The 25,876-nt window shown below is 57.3% G+C and overlaps 3 protein-coding genes across 3 annotated transcripts in view; all 3 read right to left on the reverse strand.

Annotated features, from left to right (window-relative positions):
* Window positions 1-15,228, reverse strand: part of LOC311202952 (class I histocompatibility antigen, F10 alpha chain-like) — a gene marked incomplete at both ends in the record, with an annotated part of 133,247 nt that extends 118,019 nt beyond the window's left edge. Inside the window, 1 exon segment of the mRNA XM_084277594.1 lies at window positions 15,165-15,228. Coding sequence (XP_084133720.1) covers window positions 15,165-15,228 — 64 coding nt within the window.
* LOC311202885 (butyrophilin subfamily 1 member A1-like) lies at window positions 7,508-13,811 on the reverse strand (the record flags this gene model as incomplete). Its single annotated transcript, XM_084277533.1, has 7 exons — window positions 7,508-8,669; window positions 9,143-9,175; window positions 9,688-9,792; window positions 10,031-10,312; window positions 10,653-11,000; window positions 11,357-11,440; window positions 13,805-13,811. The coding sequence occupies 7 exons, from the start codon at window positions 13,809-13,811 to the stop codon at window positions 8,131-8,133; spliced, it is 1,398 nt and encodes a 465-aa protein (XP_084133659.1). The 3' UTR covers window positions 7,508-8,130.
* Window positions 15,229-22,705: 7,477 nt separating the features above from the next.
* Window positions 22,706-24,880, reverse strand: LOC311202791 (class I histocompatibility antigen, F10 alpha chain-like; the record flags this gene model as incomplete). Its single annotated transcript, XM_084277442.1, has 4 exons — window positions 24,805-24,880; window positions 24,051-24,314; window positions 23,036-23,311; window positions 22,706-22,959 (listed from the first exon to the last, which is right to left on the reverse strand). Coding segments are annotated over exons 1-4 (858 nt in total), but the record flags the coding sequence as incomplete, so codon positions are not given.
* Between the last annotated feature and the right edge of the window lie 996 nt (window positions 24,881-25,876).

Below are 25,876 nucleotides of genomic sequence, written 5' to 3' on the forward strand. Positions count from 1 at the left end.
TCCGTTCTCTTCATCAACCTGCTGCATCCGACAGCTCGTTTCCTGCCCTCAAGCACCAGTTCCTGGTACCATCAGGGTGCTGGTGCAGGGGCTCTGGGGATTTTGGCAACTCTTTGGGCAGGGGCAGCCCTTCTTTGCCAGATTCCCTCTGGGGGGGGGGGTGTCTGTGACCCACATCACCCTCCTCTGCCTCCCTTCCCCTCCTGCTCTCCAGTGGGGCTGCAGATGTGGCTCCTGGCGAGCCCTGAGGACCTCCTGAGGTATTGGGTGACTCTCCATGTGCTCCGGCTGGGATCAGGTAGGGATCCTCCAGGGCTGGTGGGGGCTTTTGCCCACTCTGGGTGGCAGATGTGGGGCAGGAGCTGCCATGGGGCTGGGGGAGCCCAGCCTGGAGCTCATCCCTGCATACTTTCACTTTCCCTTGGCTGTTGTAGCTGGAGCAGGGCTGGCTGGGGTGGAGGTCATTTTCTAGAGCAGGTTCCTGCTCCAGGGAAACCTCCATCTCCTTCCAGTCTTCCCATTCCCACTCCAGTTTCTCCAGGGTCTCTGGACCATGGGAGGGCAAAGCAACACCCGCGTGGAGTGTGTCCCCAGTCACACCAAGGTCAGCCTGGCCTGCTATGCGCTCAATTAACGTAGGTGCCATCTCCTTGTCTCTGTGTCCTTCTCCATGTCCAAGCTGACTTCAGAGTGGTGGGACCAGGCCGGCCTCTCCGTGTCACCATGGGGCAGGACGTTGTGCTGCCCTGTCACTTGTCCCCAGCCGTGGACGCTCAGAGCTGGGACATCAGGTGGATTCGGAAACAGGTCTCTGAAACGGTGCACCACTACCGACATGGGGAGGACGTGTCCAGGGAGCAGATGAAGGACTATGTTGGGAGGACAGAGCTGGCCAGCGATGGTCTCTCCAGAGGAAGGCTGGACTTGCGAATCTCTGGGCTGAGACCCTCTGATGATGGTTGGTTTATCTGCACTGTGACAGATGGTGCTTTGGTGTATCTGGAGGTGTCAGGTTTGTGTGCGGTGCGGTGTTTGCAGGGGTGGTCATGGTGTTCCTGGGCTCATATGTCCCTCCCAGACCCAAGTCCCATCCCTTTGTGACCCAGGAGAGGTGGCACAGTGTCTGGCAGCCTTAGGGGGTGCAGACGCTGCCTGGAGGCGCTGAAGCTGGGCATCTCGGTCTTTCTGTGCCAGGAGGTTTAGAGGGAGATCTGGGGCTGTTGGGCATCAACGCTGGGCAGGTCCTGCCCAGGTTGGGGTGGGTTTGGTGGGAGCTGTGAGGGGTCTGCTCGGGGATGCGGTGGTGGCCTTGGACCTGAGCCCATCCCTCCCTGACCCCAACCCTGGGCTCTTCCCCAGCCACAGGCTCTGTCCCTCAGCTCTCTCTGGAGGGTTACGAGGCCAGAGGCATCCGGGTGCTGTGTCGATCGGCCGGATGGTTCCCTCAACCGGAGGTGCTGTGGAAAGACCCCGACGGGCACCGTGTCCCCTCGGTCTCCCAGAGACGTTCCCCTGACGCCAGGGGCCTGTTTGACACCGAAGACGCCATCGTGGTGACGGGAACCAGAGATGGGAACTGGTCCTGTGTGGTCAGGAACCGCCGCCTGGCCCAGGAGCAGGAGGCGTCCCTGCGCATCTCCGGTGCGACGGCTGCAGCCAGCCCCTGCGGCGCTGGAGCAGGGCGGGGAGTGGCTGCCTTGCTTGGAGCAGCTTGGCTCTGGGCTTGGGGTGCAGTGTGGGGGTGTGGGGGCACGGGAGGACTCTGTCTCCTTGAGGCCAGGGGCTCACAGGAAAAGGTCTGGGAGGTGTGGGGCAGGGGTCTCTTGGTCCTTCTCCCCACAGGCACAAGTGGAAATCGGTCCCTTTCCCTGTGGATCTGTTTGTTTCTCAGCTCCCTTTTTCCGTGATGCCCGTCCCAGGATGGTTGGTCTGGGTGTGCTCCTATTGCTCCTTGTGCTCTCCGTTGGGGTCCTTGTCCTCATAGCTTCTCTCTGGAGAAGGAAAGGTGTGTTTGCCCCTGAGGGACGTGTTACCTTCATCAAAAAAGCTCTTTGGGAAAGACGGAAGGGGACAAGCACCTGGTGGGGTGTGGGTGGGGGGACAGGGAGCACAACCAGAGCACCTGGCTGGTGGGAATGTGCCAGAGACCGTCTTGAACTGTTCCCACTGAGGAAGCAAGCTGCTCTCCTGACCTCCTCTTCCTCTGGCTTTGCTTTTCAGTACTGATGTTCTCCAGAGAGCTGGGTGAGTCCTTCTGGTCCCTTCCCCCGGGAAAACCTTCTGGCACAGGAGCCCCTGGGAGCGACTAGACTTTGGGGGGTTCCTGATATTGGCGCTGAGCTCCAGAGACCCTGGGTGGGCTGGTGGGGAATCGGCTGGCAGGGAGCCATTCCTGGGAGTGAGGTGCTCTGTTCCTAGTCTGACAAAAGCAGGAGTTTAGGATCAGCCCGAGCTCTGTGTGCTCCTGCAGGATCAGCCCTGGAGTGAGTGGTTGTTCCCGGTGGTCACACATCGCTTCTTGGTTTTGTTTTCCAGGGCACCGGGACGCAGCCCTGGGTGAGTCTGGTGGAAGGAGCCATTCCTGGGATTTGGGGGTTTTTGCCCTTCCCAAACAGCAATTTGGGGTCTGCCTGAGCATTGACAGCTCCTCATGGGCAGTTCTGGGATGATGAGTTGTCCCACCTGATCAAAAATTGCTTTCCCTTTGCTTTGCAGAGGAACGAGATGCAGCCCTGAGTGAGTGTCCATGAGATGCAGCACATCATGGGGTCCTTTCCAGGACTTTGTTCCCCACCTGTCCTGTCCATCCTGGCACTCCATGTGCCTGGGAGGGTGGGCAGTGCCAGGAGACTAGCGTGGGGATGGACCCTTTGTCCTTGCCCTAGCTGTTGGGGACCGGCTCTGGGATGTGGTCAGGCTGGCAGGGAGCCATTCCTGGGCTTTGGGAGCATTTCCCAGTTGCAAATCATGAATTCCATCTTTGCCCAAGCTCTGTTTTCCCTTCATGAGCAGTTCTGACATGAAAATCTGTCCCCCCTGATCCAATATCTCTATTTCCTTTGCAGAGGAACAAGCTGCAGCACTACGTGAGTGTCTCATTTTCTCCAGCATGGCGTCGGGTCCTGTCCTAGGATCTTGGTGCTCAGCCCTTTCCCTCCCTGCCCATCCTCTCCATCCCCCATCCCTGGGTCTGGGAAAGCCCAAGGCCATGTGCCTGTCTGGGTGGGCAGCTCAGGCAGACCAGCTTGGGGATGGACCCCCTGCCCTGCCCAGAGCAGCTGTGGACTGGCTCTGGGATGTGACCAGCTCTCCTCTCTCCTTGTAGCCTGGAGGAAGTTTCTGCTGCCCCACACTCCAGGTAACTGAGGTTTGGGTGGTTCTCCTCCCGTTCCCTGTGTGCAAGAGGCATCTGGTCTTTTCAGTACATGGGACTGGCCACGCCTGGGTGTGTTGTGTGACTCCATGACCCAGAGTGTGGCACTGGGCTGTTTCCACACTGTCTTCTAGCATATCTCACCCCTCGTGAGCCCCCTCAGGTGGGCCAAAAAGGAGCCATCTACCCCCTGACACATTTGGCACTGCCTAGACCCAGCCGCTGCCTCCCCATCCTAGTCCTCTGTGCTGAGGCCCCAGCCCAACTAGGGCCTCTTCCCACGGGACTGAGTTTGGCCTTGGCCATTCTGGGAACGGCACCTGGATGGGATTTCTTGGAGGAAAGAGATGTCCCCTGTCCAGCCCTGTGGGGCAGATCCTGGCCCCAGGAGATTGAAACCTGCCCAGTGCTGAGCTCTGCCCCTGATGCTCTGGCTCCTCCTGTCCCTGCAGATGTGGTGACCCTGGATCCTGAAACGGCTCATCCCTGGCTTGTCCTGTCCGAAGATGGGAGGAGCGTGAGAAGGGGAAGAAAACCCCAGGACCTGCCTGACACCCCTCAGAGATTTACGTATCGGCCCTGCGTGCTGGGCCAGGAGGGGTTCAGTGAGGGGAGGCACTGTTGGGAGGTGGAGGTGAAGGGGGAGGTGGGAGGGGATTCATGGTGGGCTCTGGGGGTGGCCAGGGACTCTGTGAACAGGAAGGGGCATATGCACATGAGCTCCAAAGAAGGGATCTGGGGGGTGGAGCACTGGGAAGGGAAGTTTCGGTCTCTCACCTCTCCTCGCACCCCCCTGTCCCTTTCCCGGTTCCCCAGCAGAGTCTGGGTCTGTCTGGACTGCCCACAGGGGCTGGTGACTTTCATGGATGGTCACAGTGGGGCTGAGATCTTCACTTTCTCAAACGTCCCATTCAATGGAGAGACCATCCGCCCATGGTTTGCAGTGTGGACAGATGGAACTGAGCTGTGTCTCAGGGACAGCACCTCCTGCCCCATTTCCATACCGCCCACAGCTCTGAAGAGGCCCAGTCCTTCTGCAGACCCTGCCCACACTCCTCTCCTCCCTGCCACAGGAGCAGATGTCCCCCTCGGCCCTGCCCCAGCCCATTCTGCCCAGGCAGAGCAGGACGGGACTCAATAAAGCTTTGTGGGTGCACATGGAGTCTGGCTGTGGGGGTTTCTGGGGGGTTTGTGCCGATTCCTGGCTGGAGCTGAAGGGGATTTGCGGTGAGTTTGGAGCAGTGTTTGGAGTAGGATCCTGGGGGCAGCTGCCAGCAGGGTGAGCACAGGGCAAAGGGTTGGAGGTGGGGGGCACTCCTAACTCAGGCCCCCCTTGTCTTGATATTGAGGAGCCCCAATGCTGCGAGCACAGGACACCCCAGCTCTGCATCCTCTGCCCAGCGCATTCCTGTTGGGATCAATCCTGATGTGTGTTTCCCTCCTGCCCTTCTGATCTGGGTGCTCAGTACAGGCAGCGGCAGCTTGTGGCTGGTTTAGGGACTGGGCTCTATGTACCAGAGTGGCTTTAGGGGCAGCAGAAGAGGAAAATCCTGAGCAGGGAAAGGATTCTCCCCCTGGGGCTCTGGGAAAGTGATATTTACCAGTACTGACTGGTGTGGCTGCTGCTGCCGCTGTGGAGTTTAGTGCTGCAGAGGAGCCAGGGGCAGTGGGGTGGTGTAGGTGTGGGTTGGGATGTGTGTGTGGTTGGTTTGGTTGACTTGAGTTGAGTTGAGTTCAATGACTTGGCTTCAGTTGACCAGTGTTAACCTGAGTTGACTGGTTTTGACGGGTCTTGCCTTGAGTTGACTTCAGTTGAGGTGCCTTGAGGTGCCTTGGGGTGACTTGTTGTCTTGACTTGACTTGACGTGGGATATGATGGGATGGAATTGGATAGGATGCTGCTGGGAGTATGGTTAAGGCTGGCCGCACCCTCTAGAGCATGGGAAGGTGTGGTGGACACAGGGGAATGGGTTGGGGCTGTGGTCACACACAAGCCCTTTTTGGGAGGGAAACACCTCCTGAGGTGCCAGACCTCACGTGGTGCTGTTCCCCAGCACAGGCTGTGGGAGAGGCACCGCTCCAGGAAAAGCCACCTCCAGCACCAGATCCCACACAGAGGTGGGGAGGAGGTTGGGGTCCCTTTGCTCTCTTGTCCCTGGGAGCTGCTTAATGCTTCATTTTATGAGTGTGGGCTTTTGTGGGAGGATGCAGAAGGTCAGCTCCTTGCGTGGGGTGAGGCCTCAAGTCCCACCCATATGTCTAAATGCAACACAGGGCAAATTCCCACTGGGTAGATGGAGGGAGAGCAGTGGATGTCATCTACCTTGACTTCAGCAAGGCCTTTGATACTGTCTCCCATGACACCCTGATAGCAAAGCTGAGAGAGCACGGGATAGATGACTGGACAGTGAGGTGGGCTGAGAACTGGCTGCCGGACCAAGCCCAGAGGGTGGTGATCAGTGGAGCAGAATCTGACTGGAGACCTGTGACTAGCGGTGTTCCCCAGGGCTCGGTGTTGGGTCCAGTCCTGTTTAATATCTTCATTGATGACCCTGATGAGGGAACAGCATCCACCCTCAGCAAGTACCTGATGATACAAAGCTGAGAGGAGTGGCTGACACACAGGAACACTGCGCTGCCATCCAGAGAGACCAGGACAGGCTGGAGAGCTGGGCAGGGAGAAACCAGATGAGGTTCAACAAAAGCAAGTGGAGAGTCTGGCACCTGGGAAGGAACAATCGTTTGTATCAGTACAGGCTGGGGGTGACCTGCTGGAGAAGAGCTCTGTGGAGAAGGACCTGGGGGTGCTGGTGGGTGACAGGTTGGCCATGAGCCAGCAGTGTGCCCTGGTGGCTGAGAGCCAATGGGATCCTGGGGTGTATCAGGAGGAGTGTGGCCAGCAGGTCAAAGGAGGTGATCCTCCCCCTCTACTCTGCCCTGGTCAGGCCCCACCTGGAGTATTCTGTCCAGTTCTGGGCTCCTTGGTATAAAAAGGACAGGGGTCTCCTGGAGAGAGTCCAAAGAAGGGCTACAAAGATGATTAAGGGCCTGGAGCATCTCCCCTATGAGGAGAGGCTGAATAAGCTGGAGCTGTTCAGTCTTGAGAAGAGAAGACTAAGGGGGGATCTAATTAATGTTTATAAGTATCTTAAGAATGGAATGCAGGGGGAATCAGCCAGCCCCTTTTCAGTGGTCTGTGGAGACAGGACAAGGGGCAATGGCTGCAAGTTGGAGCACAGGAAGTTCCACACCAACATGCGGAAGAACTTTTACCCAGTGAGGGTGAGGGAGCCCTGGGACAGGCTGCCCAGGGGGTGGGGAGTCTCTTTCTCTGGAGAGATTCCAGCCCCATCTGGATGCCAACCTGTGCAATATGAGCTGGGGAGCTGCTTTGGCAGGGGGGTTGGACCCGATGAGCTCTCGAGGTCCCTTCCAACCCCTACAATTCTGTGATTCTGTGATTCTCTGGGAGCACAAAGCGGCTGCTTGTGGGTTTTTCTCCTCACTGTGACTCCCAGAGGCTCTGTGACCATCACTGATGGGCTTGACCTTGGTCAGCAGCCACTCTGGCCTTCAATCAGCCCATGTTTACTCTCTGGGTCCTGCAGAGAGCTTCTGGCTGCTTCTTGCAGGTGCCATCTCTGCAGAACCCCCTTCTCCACCAGAACCCAGCCACACAAAACTGTGACAGTCAGCAAATTCCTTAAAATTGTTTTACTTCTCCAGATGTTCTACACCTTCTCACAGGTACACATTACACATTCTCACGGGTACACATTACACATTCTCACGGGTACACTTTGATATCTTCAAGGCCTAGCTCTATATTCTCAATCAAGGGGTCTACAGGCCCGCCGCAGCCCCCCACAATCTACCTCTTGTAAACCCCTGTTGACTGGGCCTGATCCCCTGGCCATCACACATGTGCTGCAGGATGGCTTCGAAGATGACCCTTTCCATGATCTTCCCCGGGACTGAGGTCAGACTGACAGGCCTGGAGTTCCCCAGATCCTCCTTCTGACCCTTCTTGTCTATAGGTGCAACACCTGCCAGCCTCCAGTTGAGTGGAACTTCCCAAGTCTGCCAGGATTGCTGGGAGATCGTGGAAAGGGGTTGGGAAAACAGCTCCCTCAGTACCCTCAGGTGGATCCCATCCAGCCTCACTCATTTGTACGTGTCTAATTGGCCAAGTAGGTAGCTAATAATTTCCTCCTGAACCATAGGAACTTTGTTATTCTTCCTGTCCCTGTCATCCAGTTCCTGAGGATGAGGACTCAGGGAATATCCATCTTTACTAGTAAAGACTGAGGCAAAGAAGGAATTAAGGACCTCAGCCTTGTCCTCATTCCTTGTCACTAATGTTCCCCCTGCATCCAGTAAGGGCTGGAGATTCTCCTTCCCCTCCTTTTACTGTTAATAAGTCTATAGGAGGACTTTTTGTTCTCTTGTACAGAACTGGCCAGACTGGGTTCCAGTTGGGCTTCAGCTTTCCTGACTTTCTCCCTACATGATCTCACTACAACTATAGAGTCATCCCAAGACACCTTCCCCTTCTTCAAAAGCTCATATTTTTCCCTCTTTTCCTGAATATCTTCCTGGAACTCTCTCCTCAGCCAAGCTGGCTTCCTTCCTCAAAGGGTGGCTGGGGCACAGCTGACTGGGGCATCTGCTCCTGGGCCAGTGAGGAGAGGAGCATGGGCAGGTTCTGCAGAGGGGCAGGGGCTCTGTGGGGATGGGGTTAGTGGAATCAAAGAGGGTCAGGAGGTGCTGTCCCTGAGACACAGCTCGGTGCCCTCTGTCCCCACTGCAAACCATGGTCGGATGGTCTCTGCATTGAAGGAGGCTGGTGGGAAAGTGAAGATCTCAGCCCCACTGTGACCATCGATGAAAGTCACCAGCCCCCCCGGGCAGTCCAGACAGACCCAGATTATGCTGGGGACCCGGGACACGGACAGGGGGGTGCGAGGAGAGGTGAGAGACTGAAACTTCCCTTCATAGTGCTCAACCGCCCAGATCCCTTCTTTGGGGCTGCGGTGTACATCCCCCTTCCTCTTCACAGAGTCCCTGGCCACCCCCAGAGCCCACCATGAATCCCCTCCCACCTCCCCCTTCACCTCCACCTCCCAGCGGTGCCTCCCCTCACTGAACCTCTCCCGACCCAGCACACAGCGCCAATACATAGATCTATCAGGGATGTCGGGCAGGTCCTGCCATTCGCTTCCCAATCTCACACTTCTCCCATCCTGGGACAGGACAAGCCTGGGATGAGCCGTGTTGGGATCCAGGGTCACCTTGTCTGCAGGGACAGGAGGAGCCAGAGCATCAGGGGCAGAGCTCAGCGCTGGGCAGGTTTCATGCCCTTGGGACAGGATCTGGGGTATCAGGACACGGGGCATCTCCTTCCTCTAAGGGATCCCATCCCAGGGCCAGTCCTATCACAGCCACAGCTGAGCTTGAGCCCATGGGAACAGGAACCAGTGGGGCTGTGGCCCCAGCATGGAGAGGCAGGATGGGGAGGCAGTGGCTGGGACTGAACAGTGCCCAGGGTGTCAGGGGGGAGATGGCTCCTCTTGGCCCCATTGATGGAGCTCACGAGGGGTGGGAAAGGCCAGAACACAGTGGGGGAACAGCCCAGTGCCACGTCTGGGGTCTGGGGGTCACCCAACACCCCAGGCACGGCCAGTCCCACGCAATGCCCAGCCCAGCTGCCCCTTGCACACGAGGAATGGGAGGAGAACCCTCCAGAGTGCCACCCAACCCCCCAATTACCTGTTCCACTGGACAGCAGAAACTTCCTCCAGGCTACAAGGAGAGAGGAGAACTGGTCACATCCCAGAGCCGGTCCCAGCAGCTCTGGGCAGGGCAGAGGGTCCATCCCCACACTGGTCTCCCCGAGCTGCCCACCCTCTCAAGCACATGGCCTGAGGATTTCCCAGCCCCAGAGATGGGGGATGGAGAGGACGGGCAGGGAGGGAAAGGGCCAAGCAACGGGAGCCCAGGAACTCCCAAAGCTAAGTCCCTGCCAGGGCTTCTGTGCCAGGAGGTTTTGCTGGGGGAAGGGGCCAGAAGGACTCACCCAGCTCTCTGGAAAACAGCAGCGCTGGAAAGCAAAGCCAGAGGAAGAGGAGGTGAGGAGAGCAGCTTGCTTCCTCAGCAGGAACATCTCCAGAGGGTCTCTGGGACCTTCCCAGTAGCCAGGTGCTCTGGCTATGCTCCGTGTCCTCCCATCCACACCCCATCATGTCACTGTCCCCTCCCACCCTTCCCAAAGAGCTTTTGGGTGGAGGCAACACGTCCCTCGGGGGAAAACGCACCTTTCCTTCTCCAGAGATAAGCTCCGAGGCCAAGGAGCCCAATGGAGAGCGCCAGGAGCACACCCAGAGCGGCCATCCAGGGACGGGTGTCGTGGAAAAAGGGAGCTGGGAAACAAACAGATCCGCAGGGAAAAGGACCGATTTCCACTCGTGTCTGTGGGTAGAAGGACCCAGAGACCCCCGCCCCACATCCCCATGCAGCATTGTCCCGCGAGCCCTGGCCTCAAGGTGGATATTGCCACACCCCACCCTGCACCCCAAGCCCAGCCCAAAGCTGCTGCCAGCCAGGCAGCCACCCCCCGCCCTGCTCCAGCGCCGCAGGGGCTGGCTGCAGCCGTCTCACTGGAGATGCGCAGGGACGCCTCCTGCTCCTGGGCCAGGCGGCTGTTCCTGACCACACAGGACCAGTTCCCATCTCCGGTCCCCGTCACCACGATGGCATCTTCGGTGTCAAACAGGCCCCTGGCATCAGGAGAATATCTCTGGGAGACTGAGGGGACACGGTGCCCGTTGGGGTCTTTCCACAGCACCTCCGGTTGTGGGAACCATCCGGCCGATCGACACAGCACCCGGATGCCTCCGGCCTCGTACCCCTCCAGAGAGAGCTGAGGGACAGAGCCTGTGGCTGGGGAAGAGCCCGGGGTCAGGGAGGGATGGGCTCAGCTCCAAGGCCACCACCACATCCCCGAGCAGACCCCTCACTGCTCCCACCAAACCCACCCCAACCTGGGCAGGAACCGCCCAGCGTTGATGCCCAATGGCCCCAGATCTCCCCCCAAACCTCCCAGCACAGCAAGACCCAGCTGCCCAGCTTCAGCGCCTCCAGGCAGCATCTGCACCCCCAAGGCTGCCAGACACCGTGCCAGCTCTCCTGGGGCACCAAGGAAAAGGACAGGGGTCTGGGAGTGACACACGAGCCCAGGGACACCACAACCACCCCTGCAAACACTGCACCAGACACAAACCTGACACCTCCAGAGACACCAAATCTTGTCCATAAGAGTCACCATCGGTCACCATGCAGACGTACTGACCATCATCAGAGGGTCTCACCCCAGAGATTCGCAAGTCCAGCCTTCCTCTGGAGAGACCATCTCTGGGCAACTCTGTCCTCCCAACATATTCCTCCAGCTGCTCCCCAAACACGTCGTCCCCATGTCGGTAGTGGTGCACCGTTTCAGAGACCCTGTCCCGGATCCACCTGATGTCCCAGCTCTGAGCGTCCACAGCTGGGGACAAGTGACAGGGCAGCACCACGTCCTGCCCCACAGTGACACGGAGAGTGTGGTCTGGTCCCACCACTCTGAAGTCAGCTTGGCCATGGAGAAGGACAGAGAGACAGGAGATGGTGCCTACGTTAATCAAGGGTGTTGGAGGCCAGGGCTGAGCTTGGTGTGAGTGAGGCACGCTCCATGACATGGGCATTGCTTTGTCCTCCAATGGCCCAGAGACCCCAGAGGAACTGGAGCGGGACTGGGAGGACTGGAAGGAGAAGTGAGAACCTGCTCCAAAGAACGAGTTCCACCCCAGCCAGCCCTTCTGCGAGCCACAACAGTCAAGGGAAACTGAAAGCATGCAGGGCCAAGCTCCAGGCTGGGCTCCCCCTGCCCCATGGCAGCTCCCACCCTGGAGCGTTAGAAGATCCCCACCAGCCCCACAGGATCCCTACCTGATCCCAGACGGAGCACATGGAGAATCACCCAATATCTCAGGAGGTCGCCGGGGCTCCCCGGGAGCCACATCTGTAGCCGCACTGGTGAGGAGGGAGGAGAAGGGGGATAGAGGAGTTTGATGGGGGTCACAGACCCCCCAGAGGGATTCTGGCAAAGAAGGGCTGCCCCTGCCCCAAAGAGGCGCTGAAATCTCCAGAGCCCCTGTACCAGCACCCCGACGGCGCCAGGAACTGGTGCTTGAGGGCAGGATGAGATTGGAGACGGGTCCCTGGGGCAGCCCCTGCTCTGCCCAACGGCTTCTCTCCAAGAGTGATCCCAAATCTCTCCAGAAATGTTGCTCACTTGCTGGGCACAAGCTGCTGCCTGCTCCAGGCTCTCAAGAGACCTGAACTTTGCCCAGTTCCAGAGTTCCCATCTCTGGGCAGGACTTGAGGCCCCACCCCAGGGAAGGAGCTGAAGTTCCGCATCCTCCTATCAAAGTCCAGGCTCATAAAATAAAGCTGGATGCCCCAGGGACAAGAGAGCAAAGGGACCCAAACCCCCTCCCCTTCCCTGTCTGGGTGCCGCTGCTGGAGGTGGCTTTTCCCTGGATCAGTGTGTCTTTCTCAGCCTGTGCTGGGGAACAGCACCTGGAGAGGTCTGGCACCTCAGGATCTGTTTCCCCTCCCAAAAAGGGCTTGTGTGTGACCACAGACCTAAACCATTCCCCTGGGTCCCCCTCCCCTTCCCATGCTCTGGAGGGCTTGGCCACCCCCTCACCCCACTCACAACAGCATCCTATTCACTTCCATCCCATCATATCCCAACAGAACCCATCCCATCCCAAGTCAAGTCAAGTCCAGTCAAGAAGTCACCCCAAGGCACCTCAAGGCACCTCAACTGAAGTCAACAACTGAAGTCAATACCCCTCAAGACTGGTCAACACAGGTCAATGTAGGTCAACTGAAGTCAGTGCAGGTCAATGCCAGTCAACACAGGTCAACTGAAGTCAATGCAGTTCAACATTGGTCAAAGCAGGTCAAGTCATGTCAACACTGGTCATGGCCTCTCAGCACAGGTCAACAGTGGTCAACGCACGTCAATACTGATCGACACTGGTCATGGCATGTCAATGCAGGTCAATACTGATCGACACTGGTCAACACAGGTCAATGCAGGTCAACACTGGTCAACACTGGTCAATGCAGGTCAACACTGGTCAGCGAGGCCAATGGAATTCAACTGAAGCAAAGTCAAGGAAACTCAACTCAACACAGGTCAACCAAACCAAATTCACACACATCCCAACCCACCCTATCTGAACTCAACCAACTCCCACACCACCCCACTGCCCCCAGCTCTGCTGCAGCACCAAACCCCACAGTAGCAGCCACCCCAGTCAGTACTGGGAAGTGTCGCTTTCCCAGTGCCCAGGGGGGAAAATCCTTTCCCCCTTCAGGACTTTCCTCTTCTGCTGCCCCTGAAGCCACTCAGGGACAAAGAGGTTTTGGCACAGGGAGCCCAGTCCCTAAACCAGCCAGGAGCCGCCTCCTGCACCCGGTGCCCAGCTCAGAAGAGGCGGAGGGAAACAGAGCTCAGGCTTGATCCCAACAGGATTGTGCTGGGAAGAAGGATGCGGACAGAACTGGGGCATCCCAGGGACACGGGGTGCTGGAAAGCAAGCCCCCTGGTTGTCATAAAACTTGTTTTGTGACCCACAGCACAGGACACCAACACACACACAGAACAGAGGGATTGGATTTATTCCATGTCTGCACAGAGACGGGTGCTGGGTGGTAACTGCACAAAGCTGGTCCCCAGCACACACCATCTGCCCTGTTTGTTCCCGTGACAGGGTTAGGAAAAGCTTTGTAAATTGATGGTAACTGGTTAACAATTACCCCACCATCTGCTACTGGTCAAACATTTCTAAATTAGCATGTATGCTCTCTGCCAGTTTCTGGGCGGTGTGTGTGTGTGTGTGTGTGTGTGTCATTTGCACAGCCCTTTAATTGGGTGGGTGTTCATGATTATGCCCTGCCACATTTCCATTCTCCCATTCCTACCCATTTCTGTTGCCTGCTCTGGCTATCCCCAGCCCTCACCTCGGATGGGGCAGGAGCTTTCCTCTTCCTCAGATGTTCAGCTCTCCCCAAGGACGTTTGTCACCAGAGTGGCCTTTGGATGAGTCCTTGGGCTGGTCTTCAGAGGGGGGTTGTGAGCAGAGCCAGGCAGAGCCCTGACCCCCCATTAACCGTGTCTGGGCACCGACCCAAACACATTTCTGTCCCACCCCCCTGCAAAATTCGACTTTCATAGAGTTCAGCCCAGCAAGAGTCAGATCTGCAACGAACGGGTCACAGCTGAGACAGCTGGAGATACGATGGAGCCCAGGGCGAGCAACCCCACGTGGCTCCTAACGATTGTATCATCACACTGTTATCAGTACAACACACAGTCCGTACCAGCCATGGTGGGGAAATGAGCTCCAGCCCAGCTGAAACCTTCTGAGCCCCCTCACTGCCCCCCTGCTCCCTGGGCTGGGATGGGGCCGAGGGGGACATCTGCTCCTGGGGCAGCAAGAGTTAGGGCCACTGGGTCCATCTCTGGTCTGAATCACGGAATCACCGGGTTGGAAAAGGCCTTTGAGATTGAGTCCAACCGTTCCTGTCCCGTGCTAAACCGTATCCTTAAGCATGTCATCTCCCTGGATGTTAAACACACCCAGGGGTGGGGATTCAACTGCCCCCCCTGGGCAGCCTATTGCAGCACCTGATAACTCTTTTGGGAAGGGCTTTTCCTTAATGTCTGTAATAAATAAGAACATAAGGAATTTGTTCTCAAACCGGCGAGCTGCCAGCCCTGTGCTCGCTGCGGGCTCAGTGCACGTGCTAGGAGCCGTGGCCACGCTGCAGCCACTGGCAGAGCAGGATGGCACCATGAGCACTGAAGGGTAGACACCCACTCTTCAGTATGTCACCACTATGGGGCTGTAAAGAGGGAGGAAGGGGATGGGGTAACACCAGCAGCAGCCAGAAACCAGAGCTACGAGACCACTGCCACTGGGCAGTGGCTGGAGCCAGACCTGACCCCTGTACTCGCTTGGTGCCTTGCCATAGCCTGTAGTCTCTGCAGAGAAAAAGAGGCATCAGCATCTACTGCACCTCACCATCAGTCTCGGGGGCTCCCCAGAGCGCTGAGGCTTGTGCCCACAGCCCCTGCCAGCCCCCCAGGCTCTGCCTTCCTCCCACACCCTGGGGCTTTACCTGATCTGCGCTTCCAGATGACAAATCCAATGATGCCAATGATGATGACAGCCAGGACAGCAACGACCACCCACAGCACGATGGTCGATGAGTTGGACACCGGCTCTGGGGATAAGCAGGGCAGTGAGGAGGGGAAGGGGAACCCTCCCAGCCCACCCCTCCACGTGCCCAAGGCCACCAGACTCACCCCACACAAAGACCCCCGGCTCAGCCAGGCTGGCGTGCTCCACACGGCACCAGTACTTGTCCTGCTCCCCAGGAGGGGCCTCGATGGACACCCAGGTGTAGTAGGTGCCGTCGCTGTTGGGCACGATGCTGCCCCGCTGGGTCTCCTGGTCCCTGACCAGGGGGAAGGCAAAGCCGGACCGAGGTGCAGGGGTGGGGGGAGCGTTCCAAGGGAGTACCCGCTGTCTTGTGGAGGGACCACGGGCTGCCTTTGCCCGGGGGGAGTTCCCGGGGCCCAGGGAAGGGGAGCCCAGGGTGGAGGTAGGTCAAGAGGGGTCTTGGTGCCCGGTGAATGGAGCACTGGAGCCCAGGGAAAAGGCTCCCCTGCACTCACCACACACTGCCCAACCAAGGACCACCAGCAGCAGCCCCAGACCCAGCTCCCAGCCTGGCCACATCGTTCCGCTCCGGGGCATGACCACATCAGCCAGAGGAGGCCAACGAGCCCCGCTCCAGAACAGACCTGGCTGCCAGCCCCACCCCTGCCAATGGCTCCGCCACCACCCGCCTGCCAATGGCAGCCCGAGATGTGTGGGATGTCACCGTCCGGCAGGCAGATCCAGTCTCTGCAGGTTGGCAGAAGCAAGCAAACGCGCCTAAAGTAGCGCAGGGGGCGGGCACAGTCATGTGTCGTCGTGTCGTTGGTCCCCCACTCCCCACCCCACCCCAGTACCCTCGGCCCAGGACTCCCTATGGGTCTGTCCAGCCCTCAGCCCCCTGACCCTTCCTCAGGGCCCCAGACCACCCTACGGCCCCACTTCACCCGTATCCCCCAGCCTGGGGTCACCCCTGGGCCCCTCAACTCACGGTTCTTCCTACCCCAGCCCGGCCCCGCTCTCAGCCCCTTCCCCCGGGCACTGAACCCTCGAAAAGCCAGAATCAAAACTCAGCAGCCTTGGTGGCTGTTCAGCGGGGACTCTTTATCGCAGCACCGGGCACAGAGGGACTCGCTCCTCCAATGTCTGTGCCCTTTAAATAAAAACTTCCATATTTATACAGACAGACCATATACAGGGTATTGGAACCTCTTTAGGGCATGGGCAGCCCTTCTTTGACATCCCATCTGGAGCACCAGCAACCCTCATTGCCCTCCACTTTCTCCCCCTTCCTCCTCTCCAGCACGGCCACAGCTGTGGCTCCCAGTGAGCCCTGGGGATCTCCTGAGCTATTGGGTGACTCTCCACATAGTTTCGCTGGGATCAGGTAGGGATCCTGCAGGGCCAACCAGAGCTTTTGCCTGCTCTGTGTGGCAGATGTGGGGCAGGGGTCTGCCATGAAGTAGGTGGAGCTGACCTGGGAGCTCAACCCCACATGGGTTTCACTTTCCCTTGGGCTCTTTATGCCATATGTCCCCCATCCTGGGTTCCCCTTCAGTCCTGTCCTGCAGTGCTCCCCTCCAATGCTTCTTGATAGCACTGGGGCTGGCTGGGGTAGAGGTCGTTTTCTGCAGTAGGTAACCACTCCCAGGAAACTTTCTTCTCCTTTGAGTCATCCCACTCTGCTCCAGTGTCTCCAGGGTTGCTGGACCATTGAAGGGCCAAGCAACACCTGCAGCATTGTGTACTGCTGATGCCAAGCTTGCCCCTTGCCTGCAATCCCCTAAATAAACATAAGCACAATTCTTGCGTCTCTCTGATTTTCTCCCTAGCCAAGTGTGGTGGTTCAGCCCCAAGCAGTGGCTGAGCACCACCAGTCACTTGCTCACCTCTCCCTTGGAGGAGAAACAGACAGAGCCCCAGTGGTTCGGGACAAGGACAGTCTGTAAGGTAAAAGAAGAAAAAATAAAGGGGGAATTATTTTTAAACAAAAGGAAAAGGGGGGAAATATTTTTAAAAAGGAGGAAAAAGTTTTTAAAAAAGAAGGCAAAAAATGGCGAAAAAAAGAAATAGGGTTAAAAAAAAGATAAAATACGTGATCAAAAAAAGAGAGAAGAGGCAAAGCTGGAAAAGGCATTTTTCTCCCCAGTGGGTGGGGACTGCCCCATCCTTACTCACCCAGGGGCCAGGTTGGTTTGGGTCTGCCCTCCCCGCCCACGGTGGGCGCACAGGTACCGTGGAGCCCCACACTGAGCAGGCAGGGGATGTGCAGGGCTGGGGGGTGCTGAGCCCCGGCCATGGCTGCGCTGGAGCCGGTTCAGGTAGGGAGGAGCCGGGGGTGTCGGGCAGGGGGAGCCCTCGGATAGGAGTGGGACCATCCGCGGAGGTGGGGTCTGACCTCAGGGCTGGGTTTACTGCGAGGGGAACGTTGGGGCACCGAGTTTTTCCTTCCTTTGCTTTAAAAAACTAATCTTTTAAACTTTGTGTCTGACTTTGGCTTTTTGAATTTTAGTTCATCACTTTTAATGGTATTTTAATTGTGTTTCTCACCTCGTGGTCTGCTGGGTTTCTTTATTTCTGAGGGTTTAATTTTATTACTTTGGGATTTTAAATATTTTTCTTTGGTTTAATTTTTATTTCATTTTTTCTATAATTTTATTCCTTAGGTTTTAATTTTCTTACTTTGCTCTTTTATTTTCTCTTTAATTTTCTTTTAAGATTAGTACCCACTTTTTTTTTTTTTTTTTTTGTTTCTCTGATTTTATTTCTTTGGCTTTATAATTTTACCTATTTTGTATTATTTTAGTTCTTTGGGGGTTATTTTAGTTCTTTTGAGGTTTTGTTTTTCTGTTGGATATTTTTTAATTTTCCTCCCTTGTTTGTTTGTTTGTTTGTTTAATTTTGATTCTTTTCTTTGTATTTTGGGTCTCAGTTGTGGGGCTTTTCCTCTTCCCTTTTCATTTTGGTTACTTTGGTTTTAAGGGTTTAACTTTTAAAATGTTGCCACCTTGAGGCCGCTTTACAGCCTCTCTGCTTGGGGCACCTCGGTGGTCTCCGCGGTGGCTTTTTGTGGGGGTGGGATGACTCCCCCAGACCCCAACCTCTCTCCTGGCAGTGCCCGTCTTTGAGATCTCTTGGCTCTAACCACCAAAGCTCCTTTGAACTGAAATGTGGGTTTTTTCTCCCTGTTTTGGGGGTTCCACATGCATGTCAGAGGGTCATGGTGGGCTTCCAGGTCTCATCCTCGTTGGGGTTGGGTTGCCCAAGGGGATGGTTTGTGTTTGCTCTTCCCATCCCAACCCTGGGGACAAATGGTGTTTTGTTCCCAGGCTGATGGGGGTGACACCAGGAAAGGTGAAGGTGCTGCCTGTGCTCATGGGACAGTTGGGGGAGGGCAGAGCCAACCTGAAACCTCATTCGGTTTCCCTTCTCCAGCTCTGAAATGGAACCTCATGGAGCTTCTGCGACTCCTCTATGCACGGTACTCAATAATGAGGTGGGTTTCCTCAGCACCCCAACAGCCCTCAGACACCCGTTCAGGTGCTCCAAGCATCCCAGCCGGGGCAGGAGGATGCTCTGCTGGGAGGTGATCTGCTGGTCCTGCCTGGGAGCTGGGGCTTAGCGGCTCTTCTGGGCTCACACTGCCCTGTCCTGACACTTGGGGGTAGAGATGTCCCCAGGGCTCCTCCAGCCCTGAGACCTCGAGCTGTGGAATCACAGAATGCTCTGGGGTGGAAGGCACCTTTGAAGGCCATCAAGTCCATGTCATGACGTGTCGTGTGTCCTGTCTGTGTGTGTCCCAGTGACCATGGACAACTTTCACTAGATCAAGTTGGTCAGAGCTTCATGAAGCCTGACCTTGAATGCCTCCAGGGATGGAGCCTCCATCACCTCTCTGGGGAGCCTGGGCCAGTGTCCCACCACCCTCAGAGGGCAGAACTTCTTCCTCATGTCTCACCTAAACCTGCCCTGCTCTAGTTTAAAACCATCACCCCTCATCCTATCTCTCCAAGACCCTGGGAACAGTCCTTCCCAGCTTGCCTGTAGGTCCCTCCAGGGACTGGAAGGACCTGTGAGGTCTCCCTTGAGCCTTCTCTTCTCTGGGCTGAACAGCTCCAACCCTCTCCGCTGCCTTTGTAAGAGAAGTGCTCCAGCCCTCTGATCATCCTTGTGGCCTCCTCTGGTCCTGCTCCAAGAGGTCCGTGTCCTTCTTGTGCTGAGGGCTCCAGAGCTGGACCCAGCACTGTAGGTGGGGTCTCAGCAGAGCAGAGGGGGAGAATCACCTCTCTCAAGCTGCTGGCCACACTTCTGGTGATGCAGCCAGGATGGGACTGGCACATCACTGGGTCATGCACCCCAAGTCCTTTTCCACAGGGCTGCTCTATCCCATCACCCCCAGCCTGTATTGGTAGTGAGGTCTGTCCTGACCCAAGTGGAGGACCTTGTTGAACTGCATGGGGTTTGCATGAGCCCATCTCTCCAGCTTGTCCAGGTCCCTCTGGATGACATCCCATCTCTCTGGTGTGTTGCCCTTCCGCTCAGCTTGGTGTCATCTGCAAACTTGCTGAGGGTGCACTCGGTCCCACTGTTGATGTCATTGATGAAGGTATTAAACACCACTGGTCCCAGTATGGGACCCTGTCATGGGTCCAGGAGGGGAATGGGCAAGGTGGAAAGTTGATTCTGGTTGAGTTTTTGGGGCACTTGAGTGGGTGAGGAATACTTTTTGCTCTGGTTCATGTGGCTTTAGAGTTCTGGGTCATAAGCTAAGGGACAGGAGTGGTTAGTCAGTCCCCAACCCTGGGGTGGCTGCAGGGATGCCAACATCCCACTGGGATGGAAGGCTCTGGGGTTTGGGGACCACTGGGCTTGGCCCAGGCATTGGGAACCTGATGGAGGGGAACATCTAGGTTCTACTTTAGAGGCTAAAAAGCCTCTTAGTTTCATAGAATCATCAAGGTTGGAAAAGACCTTCAAGATCATCAAGTCCAACCTTCAGCCCTACACACTTGTAACCTCTAAACCTTCCCCTGAAGCACCATATCTATGTGGTTTTTGAACAGCCCAAGGGATGATGATTCCACCTCCCTGGGCAGCCTGTTACACAGCTTCACTGTTCTCTCTGTGAACATCTCTCAGTCTCTCAGGCCCATACTGGATGAAAGGATGGAGTGACACCGAACTGGGAGTAGTGCCTGACATGCCTGGAGGCTGTGCTGCCATCCAGCAAGCTCTGGAAAGGCTGGAGAGCTGGGCAGGGACTGATCTTACTGAATTCAAGGAGGACAAGTGCAGAGTCCTGCACACAGGGAGTTATACCCCCCAGCACCAGGACAGTTAGGGGTGACCTGCTGGGAAGCAGCTCTGGGGAAAAGCCCTGGGAGTGCTGGTGGGCACCAAGCTGACCATGACCAGCAACGTGTCCTCGTGGCCTAGAAAGCCAATGACATCCCGGGGGGTATCAAGAGAAGTCAGGGAGGTTCTCCTGCCCCTCTGCTCTACCTTGGGGAGGCCTCATCGGGAATAGTGTGGGCAGTGCTGGGCTCTGCGGGGCAGGAAGGACAGGGAGCTCCTGGAGAGGGAACAACAAAGGGCTATGGAGATGCTGAGGGGACCAGAACATCTCTGACAGAGAGAGGCTGAGGGATTTGGGGCTGTTTAGCCCAGAGAAGAGAGGACTGAGGGGGATCTTCTCAATGCTCATAATGCCACTCTACCACTCACCTCCTAAGCAGGACAGGGAAGAGAAAATATATAATGAGAGGCTTATGGGTCGAGATAAGGACAGAAAGAGATCGTTCTGCAATTAGCATCATGGGTAAAACAGACTGAGCACGGGATAAAATGCATCTAATTTATTAACCCAATCAAAACAGAGCAGGATAAAGAGAAATAAAACCAAACCTTAACACCCCTCTCCTCACACTTCCCTTCTCCCCAGGCTCAACTTTATTCATAATTTCTCTCCTTCCTCCTGCTGAGTAGCACAGGGGGATGAGGGGAACAGGGAATGGGGGGTTGTGGTCAGTTCATAATGCGTTGTCTCTGCTGCTTCCTCCACATACTTCCCCTGCCCCAGCATGAGGTCCCTCTCACAAGAGACAGTCCTCCTTGAACTTCAACGTGAATCCTTTCCCATGCATCTTCAGCTCTTCACCAGCTGCCCCAGCGTGGGTCACTTCCATGGGGTACAGACCTTCAGCATGAGACTGCTCCAGCCTGGTTCCCCACGGAGTCACAAGTCCCCCAGCAAACCTGCTCTGGTGTGAGACTCTCTCCACAGGCTGCAGGTCCTGCCAGGAGCTTGCTCCAACATGGCCTTTCCACAGCATTGTTCAGGTGTCTCCAACTGCTCCAGCATGGGGTCCTCCACGGGCTGCACATGGGATCTCTGCTCCCCATCATCTTCCATGGGCTGTAGAGGGACAACCTGCCTGGCCACGGTCTTCTCCAGGGGTTGCAAGGGAATCTCTCATCTGGAGCACCTCCTGCCTCTCCTCGTTGACCTTGGTGGCTGCAAAGTTTCTCACACCTTCTCACTCATTTCTCTGGCAGCAAAAAGCTGACACTTGCTGGATTTTTCCTTAAATACGTTATCACAGAAGCACTACCACAGTCACTGATTGGCTTGGTGTTGATCAGCGGTGGGTCTGTCCTTGAGCTGGCTGGTATTGGCTCTATCAGACCTGAAGGAAGCTTCTAGGAGCTTCTTGCAGAAGCCACCCCTGTGGTTGCCCCCCAAACTTTGCCTCAGAAATCCAAACCACAGGAAAGCCAGGCTTCAATAGTCACAACAGTTGCTCCAGAAGACAAAAGTCATAAATAATGAAGGTCCCATTTTCCTCCTTCCTCTCAGCTTTTATGGCCGAGCAGACACCACATGGTTTGGAATATCACTTTGGTTTTTGGGGTCAGCTGTCCTGTCCCCTCCCAAGGTCTTGCCCACCCACAGCCTACCAGAAAGGGGGATGCTGGAGAGACAGCCTGGATGCTGGGCCAGCCCCACTCTCCAGCAACCAAATCCCTGGGCTGGTACCAACACCCTGCTCACTCCCAATGCACAGCATGGCCAGGGCTGCTGGGGGAAAATGAACTACACCTTCAGACCCAACTCAGTCCTAAACATGACACCACACTGGGCTGCTGGGAAGAAACCCAGCACTAGCCAAGGGAAAACCAGCACAGCCCTTGACTCAAGGCTGTGAGAGCAGACCAGTAACCAGGAGAGGAGGCACAGCTCACCAGAGGGTTAGGACCATTTATTGCTTGTGCACATGCAGAAGAATTCACTTTCAAAATTAAAACAATGCTAAAAATGGGATTCTGCAATTACCAAAGCATGGGAAACAAGGCATTTCCCACAGCCAGCAGAGCCACCAGCGCAGCAGTGTGGGCAGGTGCAGTGTGATCAGCTCCAGCTGCCTCCAGCACCTTGGCATCGGGGGAACACATCCAGCTCCCCAACCGTCGTGGATCAGTTATGTGGGGATCACTGAAGGGACAGGAGGAAGTGACAGTGTCACCCAGGGGAGCCTCCTTGTCCCCAACCCTCTGCTCTGGGAGTCTGAGTGCTCCCCTCCCCCAGCCTGGGGACTGGTGACAAGGGAAAAAGGGGATGGGGAAACGTTGTGAGCAGCCAGAAACCAGAGTCACGAGACTGCCCCGGCACTGGGCAGTGGCTGGAGCCAGACCTCACCCCAGTACTCACTTGGTGCCTTGCCATAGCCCTTCATCCCTGCAGAGAGAAAGAGGAATCATCATCTGCCGTGCTTCACCCTCAGGCTCAGGAGCTCCTCAGAGCACTGAAGCCCATGCCTGCAGCCCCTGCCAGCCCTCTGGGCACTGTCTTCCTCCCACACTCTGGGGATTTACCTGCATTATACTTGCAGATGAGGAATCAAATGATGGCGATGACAACAAAGATACCGAGGGGAAGAAGCATCCCCAGTAACATGGTCGATGAGTTGGACTCTGGCTCTGGGGATGAGAAGGGCGGTGAGGAGGGGAACCCTTCTGTGTGCCCAAGGCCACCAGACTCACCCATTGTAAAGACCCCTGGCTCAGCCAGGCTGGCGTGCTCCACACGGCACTGGTACTTGTCCTGCTCCCCAGGAGGGGCCTCGATGGACACCCAGGTGTAGTAGGTGCCGTCGCTGTTGGGCACGATGCTGCCCCGCTGGGTCTCCCGGTCCCTGACCTCAGCGTCCTTCAGCCAGCTGATGGTGATGGGCCGTGGGTAGAAGCCGTAAGCGCGGCAGTGCAAGGTCAGGTTCCCCTGGGTCTCCTTCTTCAACACTCGGACTGTGGGGGGCTCTGGGGAGGGGGTGGCAGTGAGGGCTGGCACACACATCCACACTGGCCCCTCCCCAGGGTCCCCATCTCCCCTCACCTTTCCTCTCCAGCACAGCCTGCCCATAGCTCACGTATTTCCTCAGCCACTCGGTACAGGTGCTCTCCAGGTAGTGCTTCACGCGCTCAGCGACAGTCCCGTCTGCCTCCCACTTCCTCTTGGTGATTTGTGCTGCTGCATCTGCCGCAGTGAACGTCATCGTGTCCATGTCGAAGGCAATGAAGTCCCTCCCATCGTAGGCGATTTGCTGATACCCCCTAATGCTGCCATCCTCCAGGAGGTCACAGCCGTGCATGTGCTGCAGTGTGTGAGCCCCTGAAACACGACCAGGGAGATGGGGCTGAGGGGCTGTTGCAGCCCTGGGCCTTCAGTGGGGTAAGGCCCCCCCGGCAGCACCCCCCACTCCAGCCCTGTGTGAGCCCCAAGGGAATTGGGCACCGACACAACAGCTGCCCCCACCCTGCCCAGGGCCCACAGCACTCGGGACGTCACGTACAGCTCTGACACAGACCCTCTCAGCCCAGGGTATGGCTGGGCTGGCACTGAGCCCCACAGATCCCTGGGACAGTAAGGTGATAGGACAGGGTTGTGAAAGTTGTGGGGGCAGGGACAGGAGATGGGATGGGTTGTGGGAGCCCCTCTGGCTTTGGGGTGGGGGCTACAAAGTTCTAAAGGAATGGTGAGGGGCTGGGACATGGGGTGGAAGCCCCTCTGGTTCTGGGAGTCTCCACTGCCACAGGGATGGTGATGGGTGGGATGTTGTGGCCTCTCCTGTGATAGGGTTGTGGGCACTGATGGGGAGGGTGTATCCTGGGTGGGGCACCCAGAAGCCTCCCCAGCTGTGGAACAAGGGATCCCAAGGACTGTAGGGTTGGGACAGGCAGCCATGGCCCCCTCCTGCTGCAGGACATCTGGGCTGGGAGCCCTCAGAAAATGGCACCAGGCAGGGAAGGGTTGGCACAGGGCAGTAGTGTGGGGAAGGGTACGGTCTTGTGGGGAAGTGGGTCTTGTGAGTCCTCCTGTCCCATGGTGCTGCATCCCAGCCCACACTCACTCCCACTCTGGTTGTAGCGGCTCCGCAGTGTGTCCAGGTTTACACGGATAATTCCCTGATTGCTCTGTCCAACCTGGGTCTGCTGGTCCCAGTACAGCTGGTCCAGGTTGGCCGCCATCCAGACTTCCCGGGGCACCATCCTCCTCGTCTCGCTGTCGTAGCGTGAAATGAGGTTCCCATCCACGTACCCCACAGACACAAACTCGGGCACCCCCGGGCTGGGCTCTGACACCCCGACGTGGAAGTAGCGCAGGGAGTGGAGCTCTGTGGGGATACAGGGTATGATGAGGGGTGGGGGGGTGGGGGTCCAGGTTTAGGCAGTGAGGCTGGTTGGGGGTCCCAGTGTAGGTGGCAGCTTCAGGGGGGATGTGACAGGTGGGGGGATGTTGGTTGCAGTCAGGTGTGTCCAGGAGGGGGTCCTGTTTGCTGGGTTGGGAAGACATGGGGTCCCTGGTGTCAATCGCAGGGGGCCCCAGCAGTGCCCTGGAAGGGGGATCCACAGGGTCAATGAGCAGCAGATCAGGCGAGGTGCAGTGGGAGCCTAGGGATGCAGAGAGGGGGACTGGAGATGCCCTGATCCCAGAGGGGTCCCCGTGGCCCAGGGAAGGTGAACCTGGGGAGGTCCTGGTGCCCCGGGGTGGAGGTGGATCATGAGAGGCCCCACTGCCCGTGGAATGGAGCACCGGAACCCAGGAAAGGGGGTCAGGGGGGTTCTGGCACGCAGGGTGTCATCAGGCTCCCCGCCCGCACTCACCGCACGCTGCCCCGCCGAGGAGCCCCAGCAGCAGCCCCAGACCCAGCACCCGGCCCGGGCCCATCGCTCTGCTCCGGATCCCCGACCACAGGAGCCGAACGAGCCCCGCGCCGGGACAGACCTCGGGGCCAGCCCCGCCCCGAGCACCGCGATTGGCTCTGTTACCACCCGAGCCCCGCGATTGGCTCTGCCACCACCCACCCGCCAACGCATCTGACATCACCGGACACCGGGCAGATCCTGTCTCTGCAGGTTGGCAGAAGCAAAAGTGCCAAAAGCAGCGTGGGGGTCGGGCACAGCCCCTCTGCCCCCCAGACCCTCAGCCCGGGACTCCCCAAGGGGCCGCCCGGCCCTCAGCCCCCCCACCCCTCCTCAGGACCCAGACCCCCCCACGGCCCGACTTCGCCTGTGTCCTCCAGCCTGGGGTCACCCCTGCGTCCCCAAAATTCTTCCCCCCACCCCAGTCCCACTCTCGGCCCCTTCTCCTGGGGCACCCCGAGACCCTCAGACATGCCTGTCCTGGGGGGGTCCCAGCCGTCTGGCACCCTGTGACTCCCCGAACCCAACCCATCCTATCTCCTATCCCTGACACCATGACATCCAGGACCCTGTCCCATCCCCTTGCTGTCACAGGGTGCCGTGGGGCTGGGTGCCAGCCCAGCCATGCCCTGGGCACAGAGGGTCTGTGTCACAGCTTTACATGATGCTCCAAGTGCTGTGGGCCCTGGGCAGGGTGGGGGCAGCTCTAGTGTTGGTGCTCAATTCCCCAGGCCTCACACAGGGCTCACAGAGGTGGTGGAGGCTCCATCCCTGGAGGCATTCAAGATCAGGCTTGATGAAGCTCTGAGCAACCTGATGGAGTGAAAGGTGTCCCTGCTCACCGTAGACAGGTTGGACTAGATGCCTTTAAAGGTCCCTTCCAACCTATAGCATTCTGTGATTCCACAACTCGAGGTCTCAGGGCTGGAGGAGCCCTGGGGACGTCACCACCCCCAAGTGTCAGGAGAGGGCAGTGTGAGCCCAGAAGAGCCGCTGAGCCCCAGCTCCCAGCCAGGACGAGCAGATCACCTCC

Source organism: Gallinula chloropus, assembly GCF_964237585.1.
Source record: "Gallinula chloropus genome assembly, chromosome: 32".
Classification (NCBI taxonomy): domain Eukaryota; kingdom Metazoa; phylum Chordata; class Aves; order Gruiformes; family Rallidae; genus Gallinula; species Gallinula chloropus.